The following is a 24,829-nucleotide window of genomic DNA, read 5'->3' as shown; positions in this document are numbered from 1 at the left end:
CGGCATAATTTATCTTAGTCAAACAAATACTTTTACACTTTAAAGCAAATTTTCCACTATGACCTTTTGACATAATTTCCTCATCGACATATTGATTTCTGGACTTATCACTGAACAAATGGACAACACAGTTAAAAACAAGTAGCACGTTTGAGGACGAATGATGACAGTATAGAAGCTAAAGGTCTTCTAGAGCTATTTTCTATATAAAAAAAATATTTATTTATAAACATACATATATATTAAATATCATATGTTATGGCTGTTTTGTGTATGCCAGAATAACTGCAGACTGAAAATATTACTTTTAAGTAACATTTGTCAGTAAGTTAAAAGTAACAATTTTGGTATGTGTATAATTTATATGAATATGTTAACTGTAAGTTAATGCAAATATTAAATCAGGAACTCAATGCATTAGGCATGTATACATGGTCAAGACAACGTGCTCTTCAAACCAAGCATGAGAATTAGGAATAAAGGTGATTTAAATAACTTCAAAAGCGCACGGTTGTTGGGGCCAGACAGGCATGCCTGAGTAATTCAGAAACTGTTGATCTGCTGGGTTTTTTCCACAGGCCATCCTGGGGCTTACAGAGAATAGTCTGAAAATAAGAAAATATCCAGTGATCTGGGTGAAAATGTCATTTTGATACCAGAGGTCAAGAAAGAATGGCCATACCACTTTGATCTGATATGAAGGCAAAAATAGCTCAAATACTTAAGCTAAGGTATATATACGAGCATCTCTGAAAAATACAAGAACGCTTGGATCCATTGGAGGTATCAAAGATTCAGGCTAGTGGTGGTGTAAAGTTGTATGGGATTTTGTCTTAGGACACTTTGGGCTCCTTACTATCAACTGAGCATCATTTAAACACCACAGCCTGCTGATGGAATCTTTCAGCAGGATAACACACCATGCCACAAAGCTCAAATCATCTCAAACTGGTTTCTTAAACATGACAATGAGTTCACTGTACTCAAATTACCTCCACAGTCACTGGTAATTTTACCAATTTAAAAAAATAATTTTACAATTATTTCATTAATCGTATCATTACGTTCGCGTTTATAATTGTTCATAGCATGAAACATCTGAAAATAGTGTTTATGGGTGGACATCATCACACTAACGCCTACAGCAATAAAATGATCTCAACAGCGCCGCCCGATGGACAAAGGGGGACTAACATCACTGCACACGTTGCTAAAACGACAGTCCCGCTCTCTGCTGAAACTTTGGCGGCGCCACCATCAAGGCGCTCGTTGTGATACACAAGAGCTACCGAAGGGGCGGGCTTCTAGAATTAAACGGAAAATGTCGATTTGACTCCTCCTATCTTCCGTCGCCAGATCTTGTGAACAAAACAAACGAACAACAGTGACGCAGAGCCCTCTTTTTAAAAAACAATCTGGTTTCCGGAAGTAGCGATAAAGAGTTAAGAAACCAGACTCCTTTGTTACACGTTAGTAATCTAATAACGTTGCATTAAGTCGTACACAGCTCTGGTTAATTAAAGCGAATACTAAGAGCTCCACCGTAGTGAGCGGATATTTTTTAATTAGCATTTTTGTTCTTAATTATAGCTATGGCCATAACTAATAACGTTTAGCTTCGTAGTGGTTAGATTAAACTAATTCAGAACTTGTGCCACACATAAACTGTTCGTCCCTTCTCATGGGAGCCTCTTAGCTCCGTCTGGGTGTAATGACATGACCTGTACATAACAAATGTTATGCGGGGAGAAATTCTCAGGAAAGTACTGGGCGAGGGGCAAGTCAGCTAACAGACTGTGTGTTCAATGGACAGAGGCAGCGAAGACGACGCGCCTCCCGATGAAGATTGTGGATGCCATGCAGCCAGCACGGAAGACGGAGAGGTGGAGGTTACACCTGCATGCAGCCTTTCAGGTGGAGTTGCAGAAATTTTGGCCCACGGAATCTGGGGACTTTTGAATCAGGAACAGGAGAGGATGGCTGGCCCCACTATGTTTGGAGAGCAGGGAGATGTTGTTGATCCCCCCTCTGTGTCTCCCATCAGCCTTATGGATACCTGTGCTCCCTCCATATCCACCCTTCCCTCCTGCTCATACTCCTCCAGCCGTCACACCGACTTTTCCTCCTCATCTTCTTCTCCCTTGTCCTTGTCTCCACCCTTGCCTCCTTCCGTGGAGCTTTCAGCTGTGTTGACTGATACAAGATTGACCCTGGATGTGTACCGGGGAGGTGCAGCTGCATTGCCCCTCCTTTGGGAGTCCATCCCGGGGCAGCTGAAGGGCCTTCAGTACCTGAGGCTGGGCTCTGAGGAAAAAGCAGGGCTGGATGGTGCACTGGATGTCCTGTCCCATCTGACAAAGCTACGATCACTGGCTATTCGGGGTACTTTTTTCATAAATTTATTTCAGTGTCATCTGCTTGTCACCATACTTGTTTCATTGCATTTTAGTTGTTGCCTTTAGTTAAGTTAAACTATGTAATACTGTGTCATAGAATGATAATTCTTCTGTGATTCTCTGTCTTTTTCTTTTGCTCTAATTGCATTTTTCTTTCTAACTAAAGGACACTGTTTACATGACTCAAGGGGTGACCCCCTGCCTGGCCTCCTCACCACCATACCAGCATCTGTTTCCTTACTTTCCCATCTGGTGCACCTGGATCTCTCCTTCAACCAGCTCTCCTGTTTACCATCCTGTCTGCTTAGCCTTTCCATGTTGTCCTCGTTGCTCCTCTGTCACAACCACCTCTCGGCTTTGCCCTCTGATATAAGCCAGCTTTCCTCCCTCACCTACCTCTCCCTCCTGGGGAATGAGCTGGTGTCTCTCCCCCCGGGTCTGGGTCAACTGAAAGCACTACAGACTCTGGATGTGTCAAATAACCTCCTCCAGGAGCTACCTGACGAAATTGGTTCACTGGAGGAGCTTGTTAAGCTGGAATTGTCCCAGAACAAGCTAAAGCAGCTACCAGAGAGCATGGGTAAGGGCATAAGGGTGAGTGGGTGTGTCTAGTGAAAAATCACTTAATGTAAGATAAATTGGTTCCGGAGCAATTCAAAAAGAGTAACATTGTCTTTTTTTTGTTGCCCAGGTTCTCTCCTTTCACTCAGGGAACTTGTCATCTACAGCAATGACCTCCGTCTGATCCCACTCTGTCTGAACAAACTGCCTCTGCTTAAAATAGACGTCCGTGACAATCCCCTGGGACGACCTCCAACTCCTCCTCCTCTCTCTCCTACACCTGGTGAACAGAGAAAAACAGGAGCTTAAAATCGATTAGAGCTCAATGTATTTTGATCCTGAACATGCAGTGCTGAACTTTGTTTTTAGCATATTAACTGTGTTTTATTCTCACCAGATGAAGCAGAAACAAAACTCCCAGAACTGCACATTGGGTTTAATCAGCACAGGTACAGTGTCACTCATAGCAGGCTCATATTTTCTCATTCTTTGAAATAATACCGTTAGTTAAATTGATACAAGCTATATTTAAAAAAAAAAAAGGTTTGATGCTCCTTTTGCTCTTTAGTTTCTGCATTTCGTCTGCCGGGTGTCACGTGTTCCTCCCAGGGGGGGCTGAGCTGGTGTTCCCCCCAGGATGCATAGTGACAGCCACAAAACTGGCCTGGGCCGAGAAGAGGCCACAGCGAAAGTGGGTACAGCTGGAGGAGCATGAGATCCTTCTTAGTCATCCGCTGGAACTTCGTCCTCATGGAGTCACATTTTTAAAGGTATTTTAAAGCGTATAGGAACACTCCATAACTATTTAGTTATCATGATTTGGTAGTTTGTGATTTGCGGCTGTGGAGAAACCGAACTTTACCTCAGTTTACATATTTGTTTAGAACCCTAGTTATTTACGCACTCGGGTAAACATGACCAACCTAGTTCTTTTGTAATATTAGTTATACAGTCATCAGCCACTTTATTCGTTTCACCTTGTTAGTACCAGGTTTGACCCCCTGCCTTAATTCTTCATGGCATACATTCAGCACAGTGTTATACATTTTGGTACAAATTGACACAATAGCATCACACAGTTGCTGCAGATTTGTTGGCTGCACATCGATGATTCGAATCTCCCGCTCCACCACATCCTAAAGATGCTCTACTGGATTTAGATCTGGTGACTGTGGAGGCCATTTGAGTACAGTGAGTTCTTTGTCATATCCAAGAAACCAGTTGCTGGAAGCAGGAATCAGAAAATTGGTACACTGTGTTCATAAAGAGATTAGTCAGCAGTAAGACTTATGTAGGCTGTGGTGTTCAAATGATGCTTACTTGGTAGTAAGATGCCCAAAGTTTACCAAGAAAAGACTTCCCAAAAAACTCATCAGACCAGGCAATGTTTTTCCAGTTGTATTCTCAGTTTCCTGTTCTTAGCTGTGAGGTGTGGCACCCGATGTGGTCTTCCACTGCTGCTAACCATCTGCTTCAAGGTTTAATGTGTTGTTCATTCAGAGATGTTCTTCTGCATACTTGGTTGTAATGAGTAGATATTTGAATTACTGTTTCCTTCATATCAGCTCAAAGGAGTGTGGCTGTTCTCCTCTGGCCTCTGATATCAGTAAGGGATTGAGCAGGTGTACCTAATGAAGTGGCTGGTGAATGTATGTATCAAACCCTGGGCCATTTCTCTATGTTTGTTTGCACGTTAGGTTAGCAGGTGCCATAGGTGTGGATGTGAGGTAGATAATGGGCTTAAAATGCACAAAATAAAGCACTGTATGAATGTGTGAATGTGACTAGTAACTTGAGTGGTTTCCATCAAATATTTGCTATTTCCTATCTGTTTCTTTCTTGCACTTGCATGAGATAAATGCATCTCACCTCTAAAATGCTTACAGCCTGTTGAGGTATGTGTGCCATATCGCCGGACGAAAAGAAAGGAGGTGGTGGTGCGGACGTTTGATGGACAGTCATGGAGTACTTTGCCCACTGAGCTAAGGAGAGGAAGTGAGAGCCATAGCAGTCGCCCTGGGGGACGTCCAGCCAGGGTAACCCATAAAACATGCTACTGCAAATGGATATTATTACAATTATTTTTTTGTCTTGGACAAACAGTATTACTATATTAGTGGTGAAACTGGCTTCTTTTTGTACCTTTAGCTGGCATGCTGCTCAGTGAACCACTTTTCTTGGTTTATGGCCGTGTCTCGCCCAGTAAAGGACAGCTGCTCTGTCACACCAGCCGGAGGCTTACTGGTGTCAAGTGCTGATCCTGGAGTAAAGCTTCACTTTCCTCCGGATTCCACAGTGGAGACTCGCACCATCACTTTACAGGTCAGCTAGCAGCAGTACCTACACATGATTGACATCACTGTTCTTGTCTGGTCTGCAAGACTTTGGTGTTTCCTGATTTGCAGGTGTTGCAGGTGTCTATGTCAGACGTGCAGGCGCTGTGCGGTGATCCTCAGGCCAGAGTCAGCCCCCTGCTTTGTCTCTCCCAGACTCCCAGCATGCATTTTCTACAGCCAATCAAAGTTCAGATTCCCCTGCCATCTGGTGTCACCGGTACATTAGGCCCTCCTGATGCTCACACATGTGTGTAATAACACATTAAATTAGTGTATATTAATGTTTTTCTCCCTTTCTTTGCAGGCCATACAGTTGATATGTCCTGTTTGCATCTGCTCCATGGAGATCCCACTGCCCAAACCTGGACTGACATCACAGCACAAGTCTCTCTCTATGTTACCCATTTGTATGCCATTTTCTACATTACGCATTTCTCCTGGTAAGGGTCAGCTCTATATCACCATAAAGCACTTTTGAAATGTAATTTACAGTGTAGGATTATAATGTGTGTACCACTACAGGTACTGGCTCTGGTATACTACACAGCGCTGCGTCAGTGGGGCGGTCAGGAAGATCTACCAGAGGTTAAAACAGTTCAAAGTCCAGTTCCTGGTCCTCCAGAGGAAAACTGATCCTTCACAGGTTCTGCTGCAGTGCTTACCTTCTAACAAGGTTTGTGGTGATTTTTTTTTTCCTGTGTTGTCACTGTGCACAGAGTCAGCCACTGCGGGTGGTGTCATAGCCTTGGTAGTGTATGACTTTGAACTGATTTGTTTCTGGTGTAAACTGCATGCTCAGGTGCTGAGCAATGGTTGTGGTGTTTCCTGCACAGGTAGAGAGCAGAATGCAGTCTTTGACAGAACAATATGATGGACCCCAGCCTTCAGACCTGTGTGACCTGCTGGAAGGAGAGCAGTTCTTTGCTGGCTTTGAAAGAGGCTTAGAAATCAGCACAGGTATGAAGCCTTAGAGAAACTTGTTTGAGGTTGATTTGGAGTTTTTATCAAATCTACTGTACTGATCACATGGTCGCCACTGCTCACACAGTGAGCTTAACTGGCAACCCTGATACAGATAAGTGGAAGAAGATGGATGGATGGTGTTTTTATATCATTAGTGAACAGAGCAGACTATACCATTATGGCATTTTCTCCTCTGAACTGTATTGTCAGCCAGGGTAACCAATCTAAGGGAGAAATCCCGTCGTCCTTCAGCACGTGTGGGGTGAAGTTGCCAGATATAGGAATCACAACCAAAATTTACATAATATTTGCAGCACATTCATAGATAACTATGTAATCAGATCAAAAAGCTTCATTTCTATGTTGCAATGGTTTCAGACTCAATATTTCATAGTTTGTTTTGGGCTTGGGTTAGGTCCTCTGTTCACTGTTTCACCTTCTGTGTGCATTTATTCTTCTCCTCTGCTCCCCTCCCTGCTTGTCACAGTGAAACAGACACATAGGAGCAAAGAAGGGGAGAAGAGGAACAGTTAAAACATGGCTCAAAATAACACAACCTATTTTGTTGCTGTAAAAAATTTTTTACCACCAAAGCGCTAAACCTTTTTAAATGTTTTGTTTGTGATGACATTTTCATTAACTTAAAGGTTACTTTTCCCCAGGAATACAATGTCGCTGTGTTTTGGAAATCGCGATTTGAAAATTAACTACTAGATTTGCACACGATAAACAGGACAAAGGTCATTTTAAAGGAGAATCAATTATCTTCTTGGACAAAAATTAAATATGTGTTTAAACCTATACAGATGATTCTTTTAAGGATTTAATCAATGCCAGGAGAAGGACTTTAGCTTGTTTGTCTTTTCTTCCGAGGTCTTATGATGTGCGGTTGTGTAATGATTGGCCTGACATAACTTTTTGTCTCACACTGATATTTCCCTGTTTTTTTCCAGATAGACCAGACTGTGTGGGGGGAAGACTCTGTTTCGAGTTTTACTCCAGCCTGAAGAATCTGAAGGAAGTGTATATCTGTTCAGCACAGGGTCAGAAGGGACCAGTGAGGGGGCAGGTAAGTCATAGACCCCCACCCCCCCACCACCACCACCACCATGCACACACTGTCTGCTTTATATTTAACTAGGAAAGCACATTTTTTTAAACTCACAGGCTTGCATGCAAATATAGTATATAAGAAAAAAACGGACTTTTCACAGTATAAATGAGCTTGAAGGTCACATCTGTGAAAGTGCCATCATGCACTTTATCCTTTAACATGCTTGTGCAGCAATTTCTACATGATGGGACCAGATGTGACCTACACTATTTTACAGGTTAAAACAATTCTATAATATTTACTGCTGTGATTTTTGTGATCCTGTCTTAGTGGTGTTGATTCAGTCCTGTGGTTTCTTTTTATTGTATTTTAGCTCATCATTTTCCTGTATGCTACATTGGAGCTGGAAAAAAATATTAGTTGCACCTTTCAAAACACTGCAGGTCCAGTCCTGGTAGCTCAGAATTGAATCAAAACTTGTGGTCAAGAGTTTTAGTCTATAGCAAAAGCTGAACACTTAATGTGAGGTATGGATTTTTAAGATAGCACAACATTACATACATAGACCCCACATACCTTTAAATCTGTTGGTTTAAAAAAATGTGTGGAAGCACATGGGAATTGATATAATTTCTCTATGAATGGCCTCAGAAGACCCCACTCTGTTAAAAGTAGACAGCTGAATGACCTTACCTTTGGGGAGACGAAGGTAAAGTAAATACTAAAAAAGATACACATTCTCTTGAGGCATATATCATCTTCTCAGTACTTCTCAGATGTCCCATGGCTTAGTTCAGAGATAATAAATCTCTTTTCACATGTTTTCTTTAGAGCAACATGAAGCCAAAGATAGCAAGAAAGTAGTTATCCCCAAATGTGTGTGGGAGGTGAGGTGTGCCTGATTTGCTTCACTGATATCTATCTGTGTGTCCTTTGTGCCAGGTACCTATTTAGGTGGACCTATAAATCCAAATTTTAAGCCTGACAGCTGAGATTTGTCAGAAGACTACACTTTCTTTAAAAATGGTTCTTTTACAGCTTGTACCTTCCTAGGATACCTAAAACAGTTGATTGAAAACTAATGAAATTCTCTGTTGCAATTGCTCACCATTAGAATATTAGATATTGGTGGTCTCTCTCCCATTATTTCCTAATGGATGTAGTGCAGTTTTTATGGAAAGGGGAATAAAAAGGAAAAAGCCTTCTGTTTTAGTTCCTTCTAGTAAACTCACTGGTGCTTCCTGTGTGCTTGTATATGTCTGGATAATGTCTGTTATGAGTAAGATATCCAAGGAGAAGACTTGTGCTCCTCGCATGGTGAATAAGAGAACATTTTTAACAGAGGCATCTATGTGGAGAACTGGTTTATTGACAAAGATCTGTCCTCGTCAGCTTTACTCTGTGGAGCTCACATGGGAATGCCGTAGTACCCTACTCAATCTTTACTGGCAACCCAACGAACATCAGTCTGGAACTGCAAGCGTGTTAGACAGAGAATTACACACTTCACCCACTTCACAATGATAATAAAGAATCGCATCAGTTTCGGCGTGGCAATAAAGAAACTCTTCCTCGCTGCCCTGCGGTGTGCTTGCTCCATTATTTGAGGGCAATTTTGGTTTAACTCAATAAACCGTGGACCCTGAGCTATCAATTTAAAGGAATTGTTATTCTAAACTGGAAACAGTGTAATCCAGCCTGTTTTTCCAAGGAACCACAGAGCGACCAACAACATAAAACTGTTCTCAGGGCCTGATATATAATACTTCTTGCCCAATGGAGTTTGTGTCTAAAGGAGATTAATTCCTAATAAATGTTCTTGTTGATTATAATGAATCACATTTAAAAAGGTAAATGTGCTTTCTGTGTTTTATGGTTAAACAGGTTTTGGACAACACTGATAATATGCTCTGCACCTCTGTTACAGGTGTCCTTTTATAGAGGGGAGATTCCCAGCAACCTGCCAGAGGAAGTAGCCAGAAAGAGGAAAGGACTCGACAGCCAGTGGCTTACAACTTTACCTCTAAGACTTCCTGTCAGTTGAAGAGATGGATCCTATTTTATTCTTATCTTAAAAGATGTTATTGCATGTAAAATGTTCTGTCTATATACATTATTATTAGTTTCTAAACTAGACTCTTGTTAGTACAGAAAAACGTTTTCTAAGCATTATTTCAGAGGAGGCTTTCTCCCTATGCTCTAAAGGGACCACTTTCTTTATTGTTCTTGTAGGCTCTAAACTCAGAGAACACTTTCATCATGGAGGAGGTCGAGTATCCTCCTCTGAACCTGGGTGACCCTGAGAGTGGCTACCTGACAGAAGCCAACCTGCTGTCCATCTCTCTTCAGATAGCACAAGACTGGCGTGTTATTGGCCTCAATCTGGGCTTGAGCTATCAAGAACTGGAACGCATCCAGTACAAGAACAGGTAGGACTGAACAATCATGTTCACTTAGAATTACTTAAGTGAAGACATTTGGCTTTTCCACGTGGAAGCTGCACATTTCAGTCGAGCTTGAAGGTGTTGATTTTAAATCAGTAATGTCAAATACATTTTTTTATGTTTTATGAACCTCCAAATAAGTCAGTAACTACTCTCAACTTTTAGGTGAGTGAATGAAGTGATAATCAGTGGTGCTCAAAAATACCCCTGAATGACAGAGTAGGAAATTCACTAGAGGGTTACCCAAGCAACCTCATTCTGAAATCTCTGTGATGTGTTCTGAGTGGATAGTTTTCTATGCAAAAGAAGTGTGTGTGAAAACATTACTCTATCTATCTATCTATCTATCTATCTATCTATCTATCTATCTATCTATCTATCTATCTATCTATCTATCTATCTATCTATCTATCTATCTATCTATCTATCTATCTATCTATCTATCTATCTATCTATCTATCTATCTATCTATCTATCTATCTATCTATCTATCTATCTCAAATTCTTGTTAATAATATATGAATAATTTGGTAATGGGTGCCATATAAAAAATAAATATGTCAAACTAAGTCATTTACATTTTTAGCCAAGAGAGAGGTAAAAAAAAGAAAAGGAGGAAAGTACATTTGTTGAGTGAGTGATCACACATCATGGCACAGTCAAAGCTTTGCCAGGAACAAGATGGCGTGAGATGTATGTAACAGGAGGAAAATTCCCGGAGTGGGAGAGACATGCTAGTGAATTTTGATTGTTTTAATCTGCACTGCCATCACGAAGCCATCTGGGACACTGCAGGAGATTACACACAGGCTGATGCTCATCTGGCCCTCCCCCTTCTCCTCGTGTTCAGAAACCCTCTATTGATTCATCCTGGAGGTGGAAGAAAAACGCATTATGTATATGTATGTGTGTGTGCGTGTGTGTGTGTTTTTGCATTTGTGTGTAGGATTTTAATGTACGAATCTATTCACATTTTAATACTAATGTGCGTTAGATATAACAGGTATAACAGTAGGAGATTAGAGAGTTTACTGTGGGATTTGAACATATATTTCAGTGGTGTGTTTTCCTTCGCTACCAGGGACAATCTGGGTGCCTTGGTCCTGGACATGCTGTTTCACTGGGCCCGGGCGCAGAAGAACGAAGCACCCGGGGCAGTATCTCGGCTGGTGGCTGCTATGATCGAGAGCGGCCGGAGAGACCTGGCCGAAGAGATCGAGGACATTGTCAACATAGGAAAGAGAAAGTACACAGAGTCTTTGAGGAGAGTAGGTCTGGAAGCAGAGAGCTCCTCTCTGGGTGAAAAACAGCAGTAGATGAGCCCATGCTGGACACAGATGGCTGACTTACACTTGAGTGACCTGCTTGTTTACCGTGGGCCTCCACTATCTTGTTCTGTTGTCATCAACTGCAGAAGTGCACAATCATGATAACCGGCTATGTGCTGGTGGCACCTTTCATAAGCTCAACAGAGGAACAGGTAAAATGGATTTACTGTGTAATGGCCTATACCTTGTTTTTAACAAACCAACCCCCCAAGTATGTAAGCATCTAAAGCAGGGATGTTGAGCTCATTGTACCTGATGGCCATGCACAATCGACTTTGATCTTCATTTAAGTCATTTAATTATTTAATTTATTTTATTTAATGAATCTATTACCTTGGTGTAAAATGAAGGAACATGTGTTAGGAATAGTAGGAAGAGATGCTCAAAACGTAATAAAATGCAGTTAAAAGTCATAATTTTATGACCTCCTTAACATTTTCCAAAGCTGTCCAGCGGGTTGGATTGGAGTCTTTGCTGGGCAGATTTTGCCCCCTAGGCCTTATGTTTGACAGTCCTGATCAAAATCATCTTAAACTTTTGACTCCATATCTCAAATCTTTAACTTTTTATATATTTGTTTTCTTTAGCACTTTATAAATGTGTCTCATTCATTTAAAAAAACATCTCATTATTTCAAACCATAATTTCACTATAATTTTGAAAGAGCATTTCATGTTTTTGATTCAGAATCAAATTATAATAACAAACTATAATTATTTTTGAAATATACCAATGACTGGATCTATTAATGTTGTTTTTTTTTTTTATTTCTGGTACCTGTTCAGACAGCAAACAGCTCTGAGACCTGTGAGAGCATGTTACAGGACTGCACTAAAACTGCAAACATAAGCCATTTTTACAGCTGATTACATTTCCTCCTTGTGTGCCTTTGGTCACTGAATAATCAGTTTAGCTGCAGCACAATCTCAGTATGATATGAGGACTTTAGAGCTTTGTAATGTATGAATGTACACTTTTTTAATATGTCTTATAAGTAAAACTGGGATATAATTTTTTGTACTTGTCAGCTGTTTTTCTTTCTTTGGTCGTGACTCACTCATTTATTGCCGCACGCTCAGCCCCAATATTTCAGCTCCTGCCATTTTTTTTCTATTTCGGTATTCAAGGTCACTGTGATGTGATGAAGCGTCACCATGACGCCGACTCCCATCCCCCATTGCTACAACTTTACCTCCTGCACTTCCACTACACGCCACTAGAGGCCCCCATTTTTAAAATCCTCTTTTCTGTTTTTTTTTCTATTTCACTCCATCGCTTTCCCTCCCTCCCTCCCTCCCTGCCCGCCTGCCTTCACTCCCACCTCCTCTACCTCCCTCCGCCGGACTGAACCGCTAGTAACGCCGGTAGGTAAACCACTGTGGGTTTCTCAGCTGAAGATACAGAGAGTAAAGGCTTTGATTTCATACCGCAGCACCACCGAGGAGACAGCGGAAGCGGCTCTGTGTGTCTGGTATGTACATAACGGGATGCAGGCAGAGCCTTGCGCTTCTCACCGTCTGGTATCTGACTCACAAAATGTGCCTGTTTGCCTAGAGCCGTTGAAATCTCACCTGGGAATAGGGTAAAAGGCGGCACGTTGAGCTTAAATGTGTAAAACGGCACAGGAGAGATGGGGTATTAGCTTGCTTGAATGTGAGTTTGTCGCGTATTCATGGTCAGTAAATAATTTTCCGTTATGTGGTAAGCCGAGGATTTTGGGTTTTTTTGTTATCCTGTGCTGGTTTTAAAGATGTTTAGTTCATAGCCGGGCCTATTGCAGACTAACGTTATGTCTGGCCCACCGTTATGAAACAGCGGAATAACCGTTACACCGGTGGTCGGTAATATGCCTTCTCATATTTGGCCCACAAACCGCGCACACAGGTGCAACCGGGGTACGTGCAGTGCTGCAGACAAATGATGGGGTTTGTTTAAATTTTAATGCCTTGAACGCAAATATTAGCTTCTTTGATATTTGGTTATTACGGTAGAAACGGGTCAGAGTCCGTCTTCTGCCGGCTTCTCCTCCATAGTGACGGTGTTATCATGTGGGCTGGGATTGTAGTAGTGAACCCATTTAAACCCACCTACCCTTTTTTTAACTGGCAGAGAAAAGTAAAAGCTGCTCCTCTTTGACTCTGACAAGGCACACGTTGCATCTGGTTAAACGCTAACTTAGGACCACTTCTAGAAAGATCCAGCATTTTAAAGAATCTGCAAAATTAGGTAATGGCATTATTGCTGAAAAGGATACATAACGGAGGCCATTCCCATAGTACCCACTCACTTTACTGTGACTCCTCGCTCTTCCGTCTGGGGCCCCAAACTCCCTTCAGTGCACACATAAGGTAACATTTAGCTGCTGAGTGTGCTGACATGTACATGAAAAACCAGCACGTTTTTCAGATGAACAGCATTTGTAGTGGAGAAGTAGTCCAAACAAAGCATCTTTACTGCTTGAAATAATTCATGAGGTGAGCCACTCTTGAGTATAGGGTGTCATTCCTGTGCTTTACACTGGATCTATCACACCTGTATGACTGTGATACTCATGACTTGGCATTACATTCATTCAGAAAACTGCAAGTTTTCAGCCTTCCCTGAAAGTACGCTAAAATGTCTAGGCAAGGACCGATAAATATCACTAATATATGTGCACCGAATGGAGAATGAAGTGTAGTGGTACTGATGGTGGGGGACAGTACTGTAAATTGTAAGCAGATACTTTAAAGCTGAATCTGGACCAACAATAGCATGATTATTCCTTTATCGAGGTTGTAGGAAAGGTGAGATGTAAGCAGAACTGAAGAGACGGGAGAGAAAAGCCCCGTGTGACTGGAAACTGGGCCACAAGGGAGACAGTTGGTGCCAGAGGAGGGACTAAACAACGGCATTCGTTGGCAAAGAAGCGGGTATTTTTTGCAGCCTGAAACCTGTGGACTCTTGGTTCCCATCTCCAGCAGGTGTTTCCAACAATGCATGCTCTGTGTGTCAGTTTTAATGGCCCCAAAGAGCACTGCCACTGACAGAGATGATTTGTGCCAAGATCACAACTCCCACCCCTCCTTTTTGTAAATGGAGATTGCGAGAGAGCTTTCATAAGTAGGCATTAGATTTATAATCCCGATGCAGTAGGGAAGAGGGAGTAGCAATCAGATTTATCTGTGACACCACAAATTTCATCCCTTGTTTCTGCACTTTTGTCCAAAAATAGCCAAAATACAAGCAGCTGATGCTTCATGGTGAAAACAGTAGATGTTGCTTTTAGTGTAGTAAGGAAATTTAAACTCGGTCATCAAATATGCTCTAATATCTATATAGAAGTCAGCCGAATGATAATATGTTGAAGCAGCTTTGCAGTAAACTTAACCGAATTCATAAATTAAAAATCAGGAAAATCTTGTCCCTGGAAGAAACTGGACAGATTGAGTTTATATTAGGTGTGACCTCTGTGCTCTTGCAGCTCAGAAAAGTACTCGACATCTGATAGAGAATTGCAGAAATCCCCTTGTCCCCCTCCTCTCTCCTTGGATGCCTCAGAGTGTGCATCTGATTCATCAGATCATTTCTTGTGAGACAGATGGATCGGTAACAACAGCCTGCGCTGAGCTAATGACGATGGCCTGTTTGACTTTCGTGCGTTTCTGTTTTTTCATCCAACCATAGTCACGTTAGCTGAGCACTTACTACCACTGCACTTTGTCATTGTTGCTGCTTACTTCCTTTTATGCTTCATGCTCAGTCAGCAAGACCTCTATCCTGCTGCCACTTGGGAGAGGAGAAGTAGCCCAGGCTCTGTGGCAGATGAGGGAATTATGCTTGTAGCTGATTTAAATGATAGGAATATCATTTGCATTCTACTTATCTGACATTACTAATGTCACTTGCATAATGATCCAATGTCTTTTCTGTGCTTGCTGCATTATTATTTGAAATATTTGTATTAGATTAAAAAAAAAGGCTTCAGTATGGCACACCTTTGTTAGGATTACGTGGATGGAAGCACTAAATTTCACACATATTTCTTAGGTAGGTTGTTCCCATGTTCTTGTTTCTCTATGGCAGCATTTTTTGTCCCGTTCCTGAAGTGAGAATAGGGGTCAGAAACTCAACTGTTATCTGTCTCAGTCTGAGCCTTGACTCTCTTCGAGGCTGTTAATCAGAAACGTCTAGCGGGTGGTTTTATGGGGCCGGCTTAAGTTGTTCAGCTCAAGGTTCTGCTTGAATTGCATAATCATGTATTGTTTACTTATGAGTGCTTATCAGTTTCAGTAGTCCAAACTCAAAATATGACCTTAGTGTGAACACTCTCTGTGCGAGTGTGTGTGTGTGTCAGAGAGATGCTTCGAGTCACTTTTACTTGGCTGATTTGATTAAGTTTTCACTTTTGTCTCATTTTTTGCTTTTAAGTTGTTTTCCAGAAGACCTTAGAACTGAAGAAGCTTCTCGGATGAGAGGTGAAACGTCTTCAAGTAACTTAAAGAAGTCCAGAAGCTTTTCTTTGCAAGCTCCTTTGACTTTTCCAGAAGTAATTCACTTCCTTGATCGATAAATCAACATCGTGCCTGCCTATAAAAGATTTTGTTGGCCGCCAAAGAGGAAACCCTGGATTGTAAATGTCTTTTGTTTTTTTAAGTGGGGTTTCATTTACTCAAGCTTAAAATGTAGTTTTGTTTTTCAAATGGCAAATGTTGGAAAATGTTGCTGTGAAGTAAGGTAACACAGACGCTTAGCTTGAACTGTATGTGGATTAAAAGTTCTTGTGTGTACAATGAGCATGAAAAATCCCTGGTTATGTGAACTACAAATGAGGCACCGCTTTGTTATTTTCCGCTTATGCTGTGCAAAGAACAGCATAAGAAGTATGAGCAGTGTCTCTTGCTGTGAACACTGCACACTGGTCCTAGTTGTTTCCACACAGACTCCAATTGTCATGACAAGACAGCGCAGCCACGCTATGGCTAGGGGTCAGATGGATGCTGGAGCAGACATAGCTGTGGCGTGTGGCTGAAGTGAAGTTGACAAAAAAAGCTGCAGGCAGTGTAGAGAAGGAGGAAGATGTCAGTTTCGTGGCTTTCATTTAATATTCAGTCCTGTTACTAACCAAATGTATAGCCACTTTTAAATTCAGCTTATATCCCCACTGCTGGCCGTAGCGTTAATATGCCTATGTTCGCGAGGAAGTCAGCGAGAGAAAAACAAAAGGAGCATGCAGCACAGTGGAAATGTGGGCGCAGTGTCGCTGCTCGGCGAGAAAACAGTTAAAGGAAGATGAGCGATGGAGGTGGGTTGTGAAGTTGCCTGTGTTTGGCTCCAAGGAGCAGTGAGGACAACGCCCAGGCAACAGACACCAGAGACAGCTCGCTGACCTGCTCTAAACCAATTCCCCCCCCCTTTCTTCCCTCTTCCACCTCTGGAGCAGCTAGCAGGGGCCTCAAGTCCACATCCAAAATAAACACACCAGACTGCAGCTGCATTCGTGCCCTCTGTAAACCGAAACATCACCTCGTGCTGCGAAATGTCTCTGAAAGCGGATCCGAGGAATTAGTGATATTGGTGTTGTGCAACTGTAAGCATTTGTACTTCACTAAGAAGCCCACAAGTCAGCAAAGATCTGAGACGGAAAAGCTGCGTTTGAGAGTCGTGACTCGTGACTGAGGGAAGTGATGGGGGAGGGTTGGTGAGAGGGAGAGAGCAGGAGAGGGAGAGAAGGCAGCGGAGTGCACATGTAGAGGCAGGTTGTGATTGGTGGATGAAGGGGGAGGAGAGAATGAAAGGGGAAATGGGAAGCATCCTTTTAAACTGAAGGCATTCTGTACCAAAAATAGGGTGCATCTTATCCACTGCAGACATATTTTATCTAGGTTTTTTTTTTTTTTTTCATAATTACTGTTTTAGCCTGCAGAGGGTTGAGCTTCCTCTATAGCACCTCAGGTTGACAATGAAAGCATGAAAAGCATGGAAAGGCATGAAAACATGAACATTCAAGGACACGCATGCTGCACAGATGTTTGGCTGGTGACAGAGTTGTTTAGCAGTTAGTAATCAGTCTGCATTAATGGCTAAAGCTCTCTCAAATCTACATTTACATTTATGGGATTAGTCTTGCTTTTTCATAACATGTTGATAGTTTTAAGTATTAATGGCACACATTGATTTATTGTCTTTCATCATGTAAAACGAAACACATTTAAGTTTGTCCAGTGTGAAAGAGTTTGTCAACAGGACCTTCTTATGGCAATATAGCTATCAAAGTTGAGGAGACATTTTATCAAACCTCCACTTTTACCAAAGACCTACATTGCTGTGCTAAAGTCTCGAGCCACCCCTCAGGAAATTGGAAATAGATGCAATGGTTTGTGCAGCACAAATGGAAAAACAGTATATTAGGCAAAAACAATTCTAATGAGCCTGAAAGACAATATTTGAGACAAGCAAATCTATTCTTTAATGTAACCTGAACTCAGTCAAGCTTTTTCGTAATGTATTTAAGTAGACTTCAGGAATAGTTCTCCAGGCTTCCTGAATGACATTCAGAGCTCTTCTTTGGATGTTGGCTGCTTTTGTTACAATCTCAGTTAAAATGATCCCACACTGCTACGATAATGTTGAAGTCCAGACTCTGGGGAGGCCAGTTAATGACTGATAGTGGTTCATTGTGTGTTTTCTACCCAGTTGTGCTTTTACTCCATTGTGATGCTAATTGTGTTCGATCAAAATCTGTCACTATTTTTCTGTATTAATAATTGTATAATTACCCAACACCACTGGCTGAAATGCAGTCCTGAACTATGACAGAGCCTCCACCATGTTTTATAGATGACTGTAGACGCTCTCTGCACCAACTCTCCTAACTTCCTCTGTACATTTTGATGATGATTTGAACAAAAATTGTAAATATGGATTCATCACACCATAAGACCTGTTGCTACTAATTTTCAGTCCAGATCTTGAGTCATTTTGTCATGTTCGCCCTGTTTTCCTTCCATAAGAAGGCCTTGTTAACAGCCACCATTTCTTATGAGGCTTCAGTGATGCTTAGATAGATCAGCTGAAGTGTCACGGCTGCCGAGGCGAGCCGTGTGGAATAAATGAGGATCCAAGCGCAGGCAGTCGTAGAGGAGTGAAGGTGATTTATTGAACACAAAAGAATGTGGACAAACAGCAAACGGGGCTCGAACTGAACTAAACTGGGAAACAACTAAACTACAGAGCACAAACCTGAATGAAAACGAGCAGAGGAGGATGACGATGAACAGCAGGGAGAAGACATGGTGGATACACAGACTGACACTGAGTAATACAGACGAACCGGCAACAGGCAGGAGAACACACAGGGCTTAAATACACACACCAGTAATCAGGGGATGAGAGACAGGAGGGCAACACAGCTGGGAGGAATCTGGGCTGACGGGACAGGGGAAACGTAAACTGATCACACTCACATACGACACGGACCTTCACAATAAAACAGGAAACTCAGATACATGGAACCAGACAAGACATTGAACTAAACAGACAGATTCACAAACAGATGGGGAGACACCATAGACAGACAGGTACAGACGCAGACTTAGAGGCAGATCGAAAATAACAGAACTTAAACAATCATCATCTAGAAAATGATAAACTAAAAGCGCTGGGTCACCGACCCAGGACCATGACAGTACCCCCCCCTCAAGGGCTGGCACCAGACAGCCCAGCAGAAACGAAAAAAACGGACCAACACAAAACAGAAAACAACCCGACCAGGGCGGGCGGAGGGGGCCCAGGACGGAGGGACAGAGTCCAAAAAAGGCCCAGATGGTCAAGTTCAGGAGGCCGACCATGCGAATGGCAACGGGGCAGGTCCGGATGCCGGCCGCGCAGTAGGCAGTGGCGTGGAAACAGTTCTGGGGGCTGACCGTGCGGACGGCAACGGCGGCGTGGAAACAAGTCCGGGGGCCGGCCGTGCGGACGGCAACGGCGGCGTGGAAACAAGTCCGGGGGCCGACCGTGCGGACGGCAACGGCGGCGTGGAAACAAGTCCGGGGGCCGACCGTGCGGAAGGCAGTGGCGGCGTGGAAACAAGTCCGGGGGCCGACCGTGCGGAAGGCAGTGGCGGCGTCCAGGAGGGCGTCCACGGTGGCGGAGATGCCCAACAAGCGGCCTGGCAGATGACCGACGATGTGGAGGTGGTAGTAGGGGACCTGAAGGCTGCGTGGCCCCTGCAGCCCCAGGCGAGGCGGAAGCTGAGGCTGAAGCTGAAGAGGAGGCCACTGCAGGTGATGGGGGAGCCGGACCAGGCGAGGATGATGAAGACGAGGATGCTGGAGCCGGACCAGGCGAGGATGATGAAGACGAGGATGCTGGAGCCGGACCAGACGAGGCGGTGATGAGACTGCAGCTGGTGATGAGACTGCAGCTGGTGATGAGACTGCAGCTGGTGATGAGACTGCAGCTGATGGCTGGACGGGCTCCTCGGGCCCCCCGGCTGACGAGGCAGGACGCTGGACGGGCTCCTCGGGCCCCCCGGCTGACGAGGCAGGACGCTGGACGGGCTCCTCGGGCCCCCCAGCAAAAACAGTCACAGAACCAGTGGGCACTGGAGCCCCTGGCAGGAACGCAACAGAACCAGCAGGCGCACGGGCCTCTGGCAGGAACGCAACAGGACCAGCAGGCGCACGGGCCTCTGGCAAACACATAGCGGCCTGCAGCTGCGCAGAGCATTGACCCTGCTCAGGCAGCGACAGCCGGGTGCAGTCCTCAGCTGGCTTCTTAAACTCCAGGGGTCCAGAGTCTGATGGGGGCTGAAACCCAGCCTCTGGGAAGGCCCTGGAGTGCATCTCAGTCTCAGAACTGGCCAGCCTTTGAGGAATGTTGACATTATCATTAGGTTTGACGCTCTGCTTAGAACAAACGGATGAAACCCAGTTCCTTTTAGATTGATTTGACTGGGCTTGTTGTACCGGAGTAGCAAGTGACACAGGGTGCAGGGCTAGTGGCTGCTGAACAGGAGGCTGAACTGAGGGTGACTGAAACAATGGTTGGGATGACGGCGGTGGTGGAATTGGAGACTGAGCTTGAGGCCGGGCGGCTAACTGAGCTTGAGGCCGGGCGGCTAACTGAGCTTGAGGCCGGGCGGCTAACTGAGCTTGAGGCCGGGCGGCTAACTGAGCTTGAGGCCGGGCGGCTAACTGAGCATCCGGTTGCAGTTCAAAAGAATAAACAGTCCTGGTATTATCAGAGCTGGTGTTAATTGTCTCTGGGATATATGCCACAGCAGACCCTGGGTTAGCTGACATGGGTTTAACAGGTTCAGAAGAACAACAGCCCTTTGCTTTCGCTGAAGTCTTAAAAATGCCAACCTGGGAGAGATCAGTTATCACGAAGGTAGGTAAGCTTTGTGAATTAGCTCCCACTGACACACCCCGAACAACCCCAGAAGAAAAAGTCTTACAGTTCAGATTGGAGCCGTTATCCTTTTTACTCACCACAGTCGGCCGCTCTGATATCCTGGGGTCCGACTGTGGTGAGGGGCGTCGACGGCGTGAGTGCCGTTTCCCATTTGAAGGCTGGACCGACGGGCCGGGCAGGACACTCTCCGTCGGGTCAGGGAGTGAAGCATGAGTTGCAGAGTGGGTGGTAGCAGGGGGGAGAAGATGAAGCTCGTTCAGAACGAAATTCTGTGTGAGCGGGTGAAGTGAGCTGAGCAACCAGGGGAGACCAGAAACTAAGCGCTGTAGCCGAACAGCTATGCCTTGGCGGAACACAAAAGAATGTGGACAAACAGCAAACGGGGCTCGAACTGAACTAAACTGGGAAACAACTAAACTACAGAGCACAAACCTGAATGAAAACGAGCAGAGGAGGATGACGATGAACAGCAGGGAGAAGACATGGTGGATACACAGACTGACACTGAGTAATACAGACGAACCGGCAACAGGCAGGAGAACACACAGGGCTTAAATACACACACCAGTAATCAGGGGATGAGAGACAGGAGGGCAACACAGCTGGGAGGAATCTGGGCTGACGGGACAGGGGAAACGTAAACTGATCACACTCACATACGACACGGACCTTCACAATAAAACAGGAAACTCAGATACATGGAACCAGACAAGACATTGAACTAAACAGACAGATTCACAAACAGATGGGGAGACACCATAGACAGACAGGTACAGACGCAGACTTAGAGGCAGATCGAAAATAACAGAACTTAAACAATCATCATCTAGAAAATGATAAACTAAAAGCGCTGGGTCACCGACCCAGGACCATGACATGAAGGGCCAGATGCATGCCACATGTCCTCTGTCAGGTCTTTGCTGGATTTATTTCTAGTTCTTAAGGACATACCTTTTAGATACTGTTCATCAGAATCAGAATCGTGTTTATTGGCCAAGTATATGTGCAGACACATACAGGGAATTTGGTTCCGGTAGATGGTGGCTCTCAAGCACAGCAATGTAAATCTCACACACACAAGTGTCTATATATACACATTACACATACATACACAAAGCTATGTAAACCAACTATAAATAACGAATCTAAACTTATATACATAAAATACAGAAATGAATGAGGTGGAATGAATACTACAAAATGTACATAAGGTGCAGTTGCAGTCTGGCAGTGGGAGCAGTGTGACAGGTCAACTGTTAAGAAGGGAGATGGCGAGGGGAAAGAAACTGTTCCTGTTTCGGGTGGTCCTGGTCTGCAGGCTTCTGTACCGTCTGCCAGAGGGCAGCAGATCAAAAAGTCTGTGTGCAGGGTGTGAGGGGTCTGTGATGATTTTCCCTGCCCGTTTCCTGGTTCTTGAGAGGTACAGATCCTGGATGGAGGGCAGGGGGGCGCTGATGATCCTTTCTGCTGCCCGTACAGTCCGCTGCAGTCTGCTCCTGTCCTGTTTAGTGGCTGCTCCATACCAGACTGTGATGGAGGAGCACAGGACAGACTCAATGACCGCAGTGTAGAACTGGATCAGCAGCTCCTGTGGGAGACTGTACTTCCCCAGTTGTCTCAGGAAGTACATCCTCTGCTGGGTCTTTTTGAGGATGGAGTTGATGTTGGTCTCCCACTTCAGGTCCTGGGAGATGGTTGTACCCAGGAACTTGAAGGTCTTCACAGTTGACACAGGGCTGTCTGATATGGTGAGGGGGAGCAGAGTTGAGGGATGTCTCCTGAAGTCCACTGTCATCTCTACAGTCTTAAGAGTGTTCAGCTCCAGATTGTGCTGACTGCACCAGAGTACCAGCCGCTCAACTTCCTGCCGGTATGCAGACTCATCACCATCTTGAATGAGGCCAATGACAGTGGTGTCATCTGCAAACTTTAGGAGTTTGACAGCCGAGTTATTGGAGGTGCAGTCGTTAGTGTAGAGGGAGAACAGTAGTGTAACTTCTGTCGGTGCTGTGCTTTTTTGGAAATCGAATTTCCCAGAGGAACCCACCCGAGGGATTAATAAAGTTCTATCTATCTATCTATCTAGTGGTGAGAGGACACATCCTTGAGGGGCACCAATACTGAGGGACCGGGTTTCAGAGGTGATCTCCCCCAGCCTCACTTGTTGCTTTCTGTCTGTCAGGAAGCTGGTGATCCACTGACAGGTAGCTGGTGACACGCTGAGCTGGGAGAGTTTGGAGGAAAGAAGTTCAGGCACAATGGTGTTAAAAGCCGAACTAAAGTCCACAAACAGGACCCTGGCATAACTCCCGGGCGGTCAAGGTGTTGCAGGATGTAATGCAGCCCCATGTTCACTGCATCATCCACCGACCTGTTTGCCCGGTAGGCAAACTGCAGAGGGTCCAGCTGGTGGCCTGCAATGTCTTTCAGATGGGCTAACACCAGTCGTTCAAAGGATTTCATGACCACAGACGTCAAGGCGACAGGTCTGTAGTCATTCAGTCCTGTGATGGTGGGTTTCTTGGGAACAGGGATGATGGTGGAGCGTTTGAAGCAGGAGGGAACTTCACACAGCTCCAGGGATCTGTTGAAGATGCGAGTAAAGATGGGAGCCAGCTGTTCAGCACAGGTTTTGAGGCAGGAGGGTGAGACGCCATCTGGTCCGGGGGCTTTCCTGGGCTTCTGTTTCTGGAATAGTCGGCTCACATCCTGAGTGTGTATTCTTAGTTTCAGGGAGGAGGAAAGGGGGGTGAGAGGTGTGGTGGAGGTCGTTGAGTCTGGATTGGAGAGGGTGGTGGTGGTCGTTGAGTCTGGATTGGGGAGGGTGGGGGTGGTCGTTGAGTCTTGATTGGGGAGGGGCAGGGTGAAGGGGGGAGAGGTGGAAGGTGTGTTGGGGGTCAATGTCTGAAGCAATGTCCCTGGGGAGGGGAGGGTGGGGCGTGGGAGTCTGTCCGTCTCAAACCTGCAATAGAAAGTGTTTAACTCGTTGGCCAGGTCTTTGTTTGCTTCAATAGTGGGTGGGGGGCGTCTGTAGCTGGTGATTTCCTGCAGGCCCCTCCACACTGACGCAGGGTCGTTGGCTGAGAGCCGTTCTTCCAGCTTCTGGGAGTAGATCCTTTTAGCTGCTTTGATCTCCTTGGTCAGTGTGTTCCTGGCTTGCTTGTACAGGACCCTGTCACCACTTCTGAAGGCGTCCTCCTTGGCCTTACGAAGATGTTGGAGTTTAGGAGTGAACCATGGTTTATTGTTGTTGTATGTGCAAAAGGTCTTTGTTGGCACACACACGTCTTCACAGAAACTGATGTATGATGTCACAGTGTCCGTGAGCTCATCTAGGTTCTCAGATGCAGCTTCAAAAACAGTCCAATCAGTGGAGTCAAAACAGTCCTGCAGTTCCTGCTTTGCTGCGTTAGTCCACTTCTTCACAGTTTTGACTACAGGCTTGGCACGTTTGAGTTTTTGCCTATAAACTGGAATAAGATGGACCATGCAGTGATCAGAATGTCCCAAAGCTGCCCGGGGCACAGAGCGATAGGCATCTTTTAGAGTGGTGTAGCAGTGATCCAGTATGATGTTGTCCCTGGTGGGGCAGTCTATATGCTGTCTGTATTTAGGGAGTTCGTAGTTTAGGTTTGCTCTGTTAAAATCCCCAAGAATAATTGTAAAGGAATCCGGGAATTTCCTCTCCAGGGTAGTAATCTGGTCAGCCAGCTCGCACAGTGCGTTGTTCGCGTTGGCCTGTGGAGGGATGTAAACTCCGGCCAGCATGAAGGAAGAAAACTCCCGCGGTGAATAAAAAGGTTTACAGTTGATGAAAAAACTTTCCAAGTGTGAGCTGCAGTGTTTCTGTAACACTGTGACATCAGTACACCAACCTTCATTAATGTAGAAGCAGACTCCACCACCCTTTGTTTTCCCTGAGAGCTCTGTTTCACGGTCCGCCCGGTGAAGTTGGAAGCCCGGCAGATTTAAGACAGCGTCTGGGACTCGCTCACTGAGCCAGGTTTCAGTGAAGCAGAGGGCAGCAGAGCGTGCAAAGTCCTTGTTAGTCCGGTTTAAGAGCAGTAATTCGTCGACTTTGTTTGGAAGAGAGCGGAGATTCGCGAGGTGAATGGAGGGGAGTGCCGTGCGGAATCCTCGCCGACGTAGTTTCACCAGCGCACCGGCGCGACTCCCCCGTCTACGTCTTCTCCAGGAGCCACAGAGAGCTGCTGCGCCTCCAACTAAAATCTACAAAAAACTTTCCGGGTTTGTGAAAAATGGATAAGAACTATAGTGAGATGACTGCCTGATGTTAAGTGTAACCAGTATGTAACAAAATATATAAACATTGGGGAAATCAGAAGATTTC

At 44.6% G+C, this 24,829-nt stretch overlaps 1 protein-coding gene across 1 annotated transcript; it reads left to right on the top strand.

Moving 5' to 3' along the window:
• The first annotated feature begins 1,374 nt into the window (after positions 1 to 1,374).
• Positions 1,375 to 12,178, top strand: pidd1 (p53-induced death domain protein 1). The gene is made up of 15 exons (XM_085282345.1): positions 1,375 to 2,382; positions 2,563 to 2,976; positions 3,088 to 3,240; positions 3,355 to 3,406; positions 3,526 to 3,727; positions 4,844 to 4,993; positions 5,106 to 5,279; positions 5,363 to 5,510; positions 5,598 to 5,733; positions 5,816 to 5,966; positions 6,127 to 6,250; positions 7,210 to 7,325; positions 9,238 to 9,345; positions 9,543 to 9,739; positions 10,836 to 12,178. The coding sequence occupies exons 1-15, from the start codon at positions 1,806 to 1,808 to the stop codon at positions 11,068 to 11,070; spliced, it is 2,937 nt and encodes a 978-aa protein (XP_085138471.1). The 5' UTR covers positions 1,375 to 1,805; the 3' UTR covers positions 11,071 to 12,178.
• The last annotated feature ends 12,651 nt before the right edge of the window (positions 12,179 to 24,829 follow it).

Source organism: Mchenga conophoros, linkage group LG7, assembly GCF_057382185.1.
Source record: "Mchenga conophoros isolate Kocher_MC1m ecotype Shallow Benthic linkage group LG7, M_conophoros_male_GT1.1, whole genome shotgun sequence".
NCBI lineage: Eukaryota > Metazoa > Chordata > Actinopteri > Cichliformes > Cichlidae > Mchenga > Mchenga conophoros.
The sequence above is the reverse complement of the archived record's forward strand: the minus strand, read 5'-3'. Positions and strand labels throughout refer to the sequence as shown.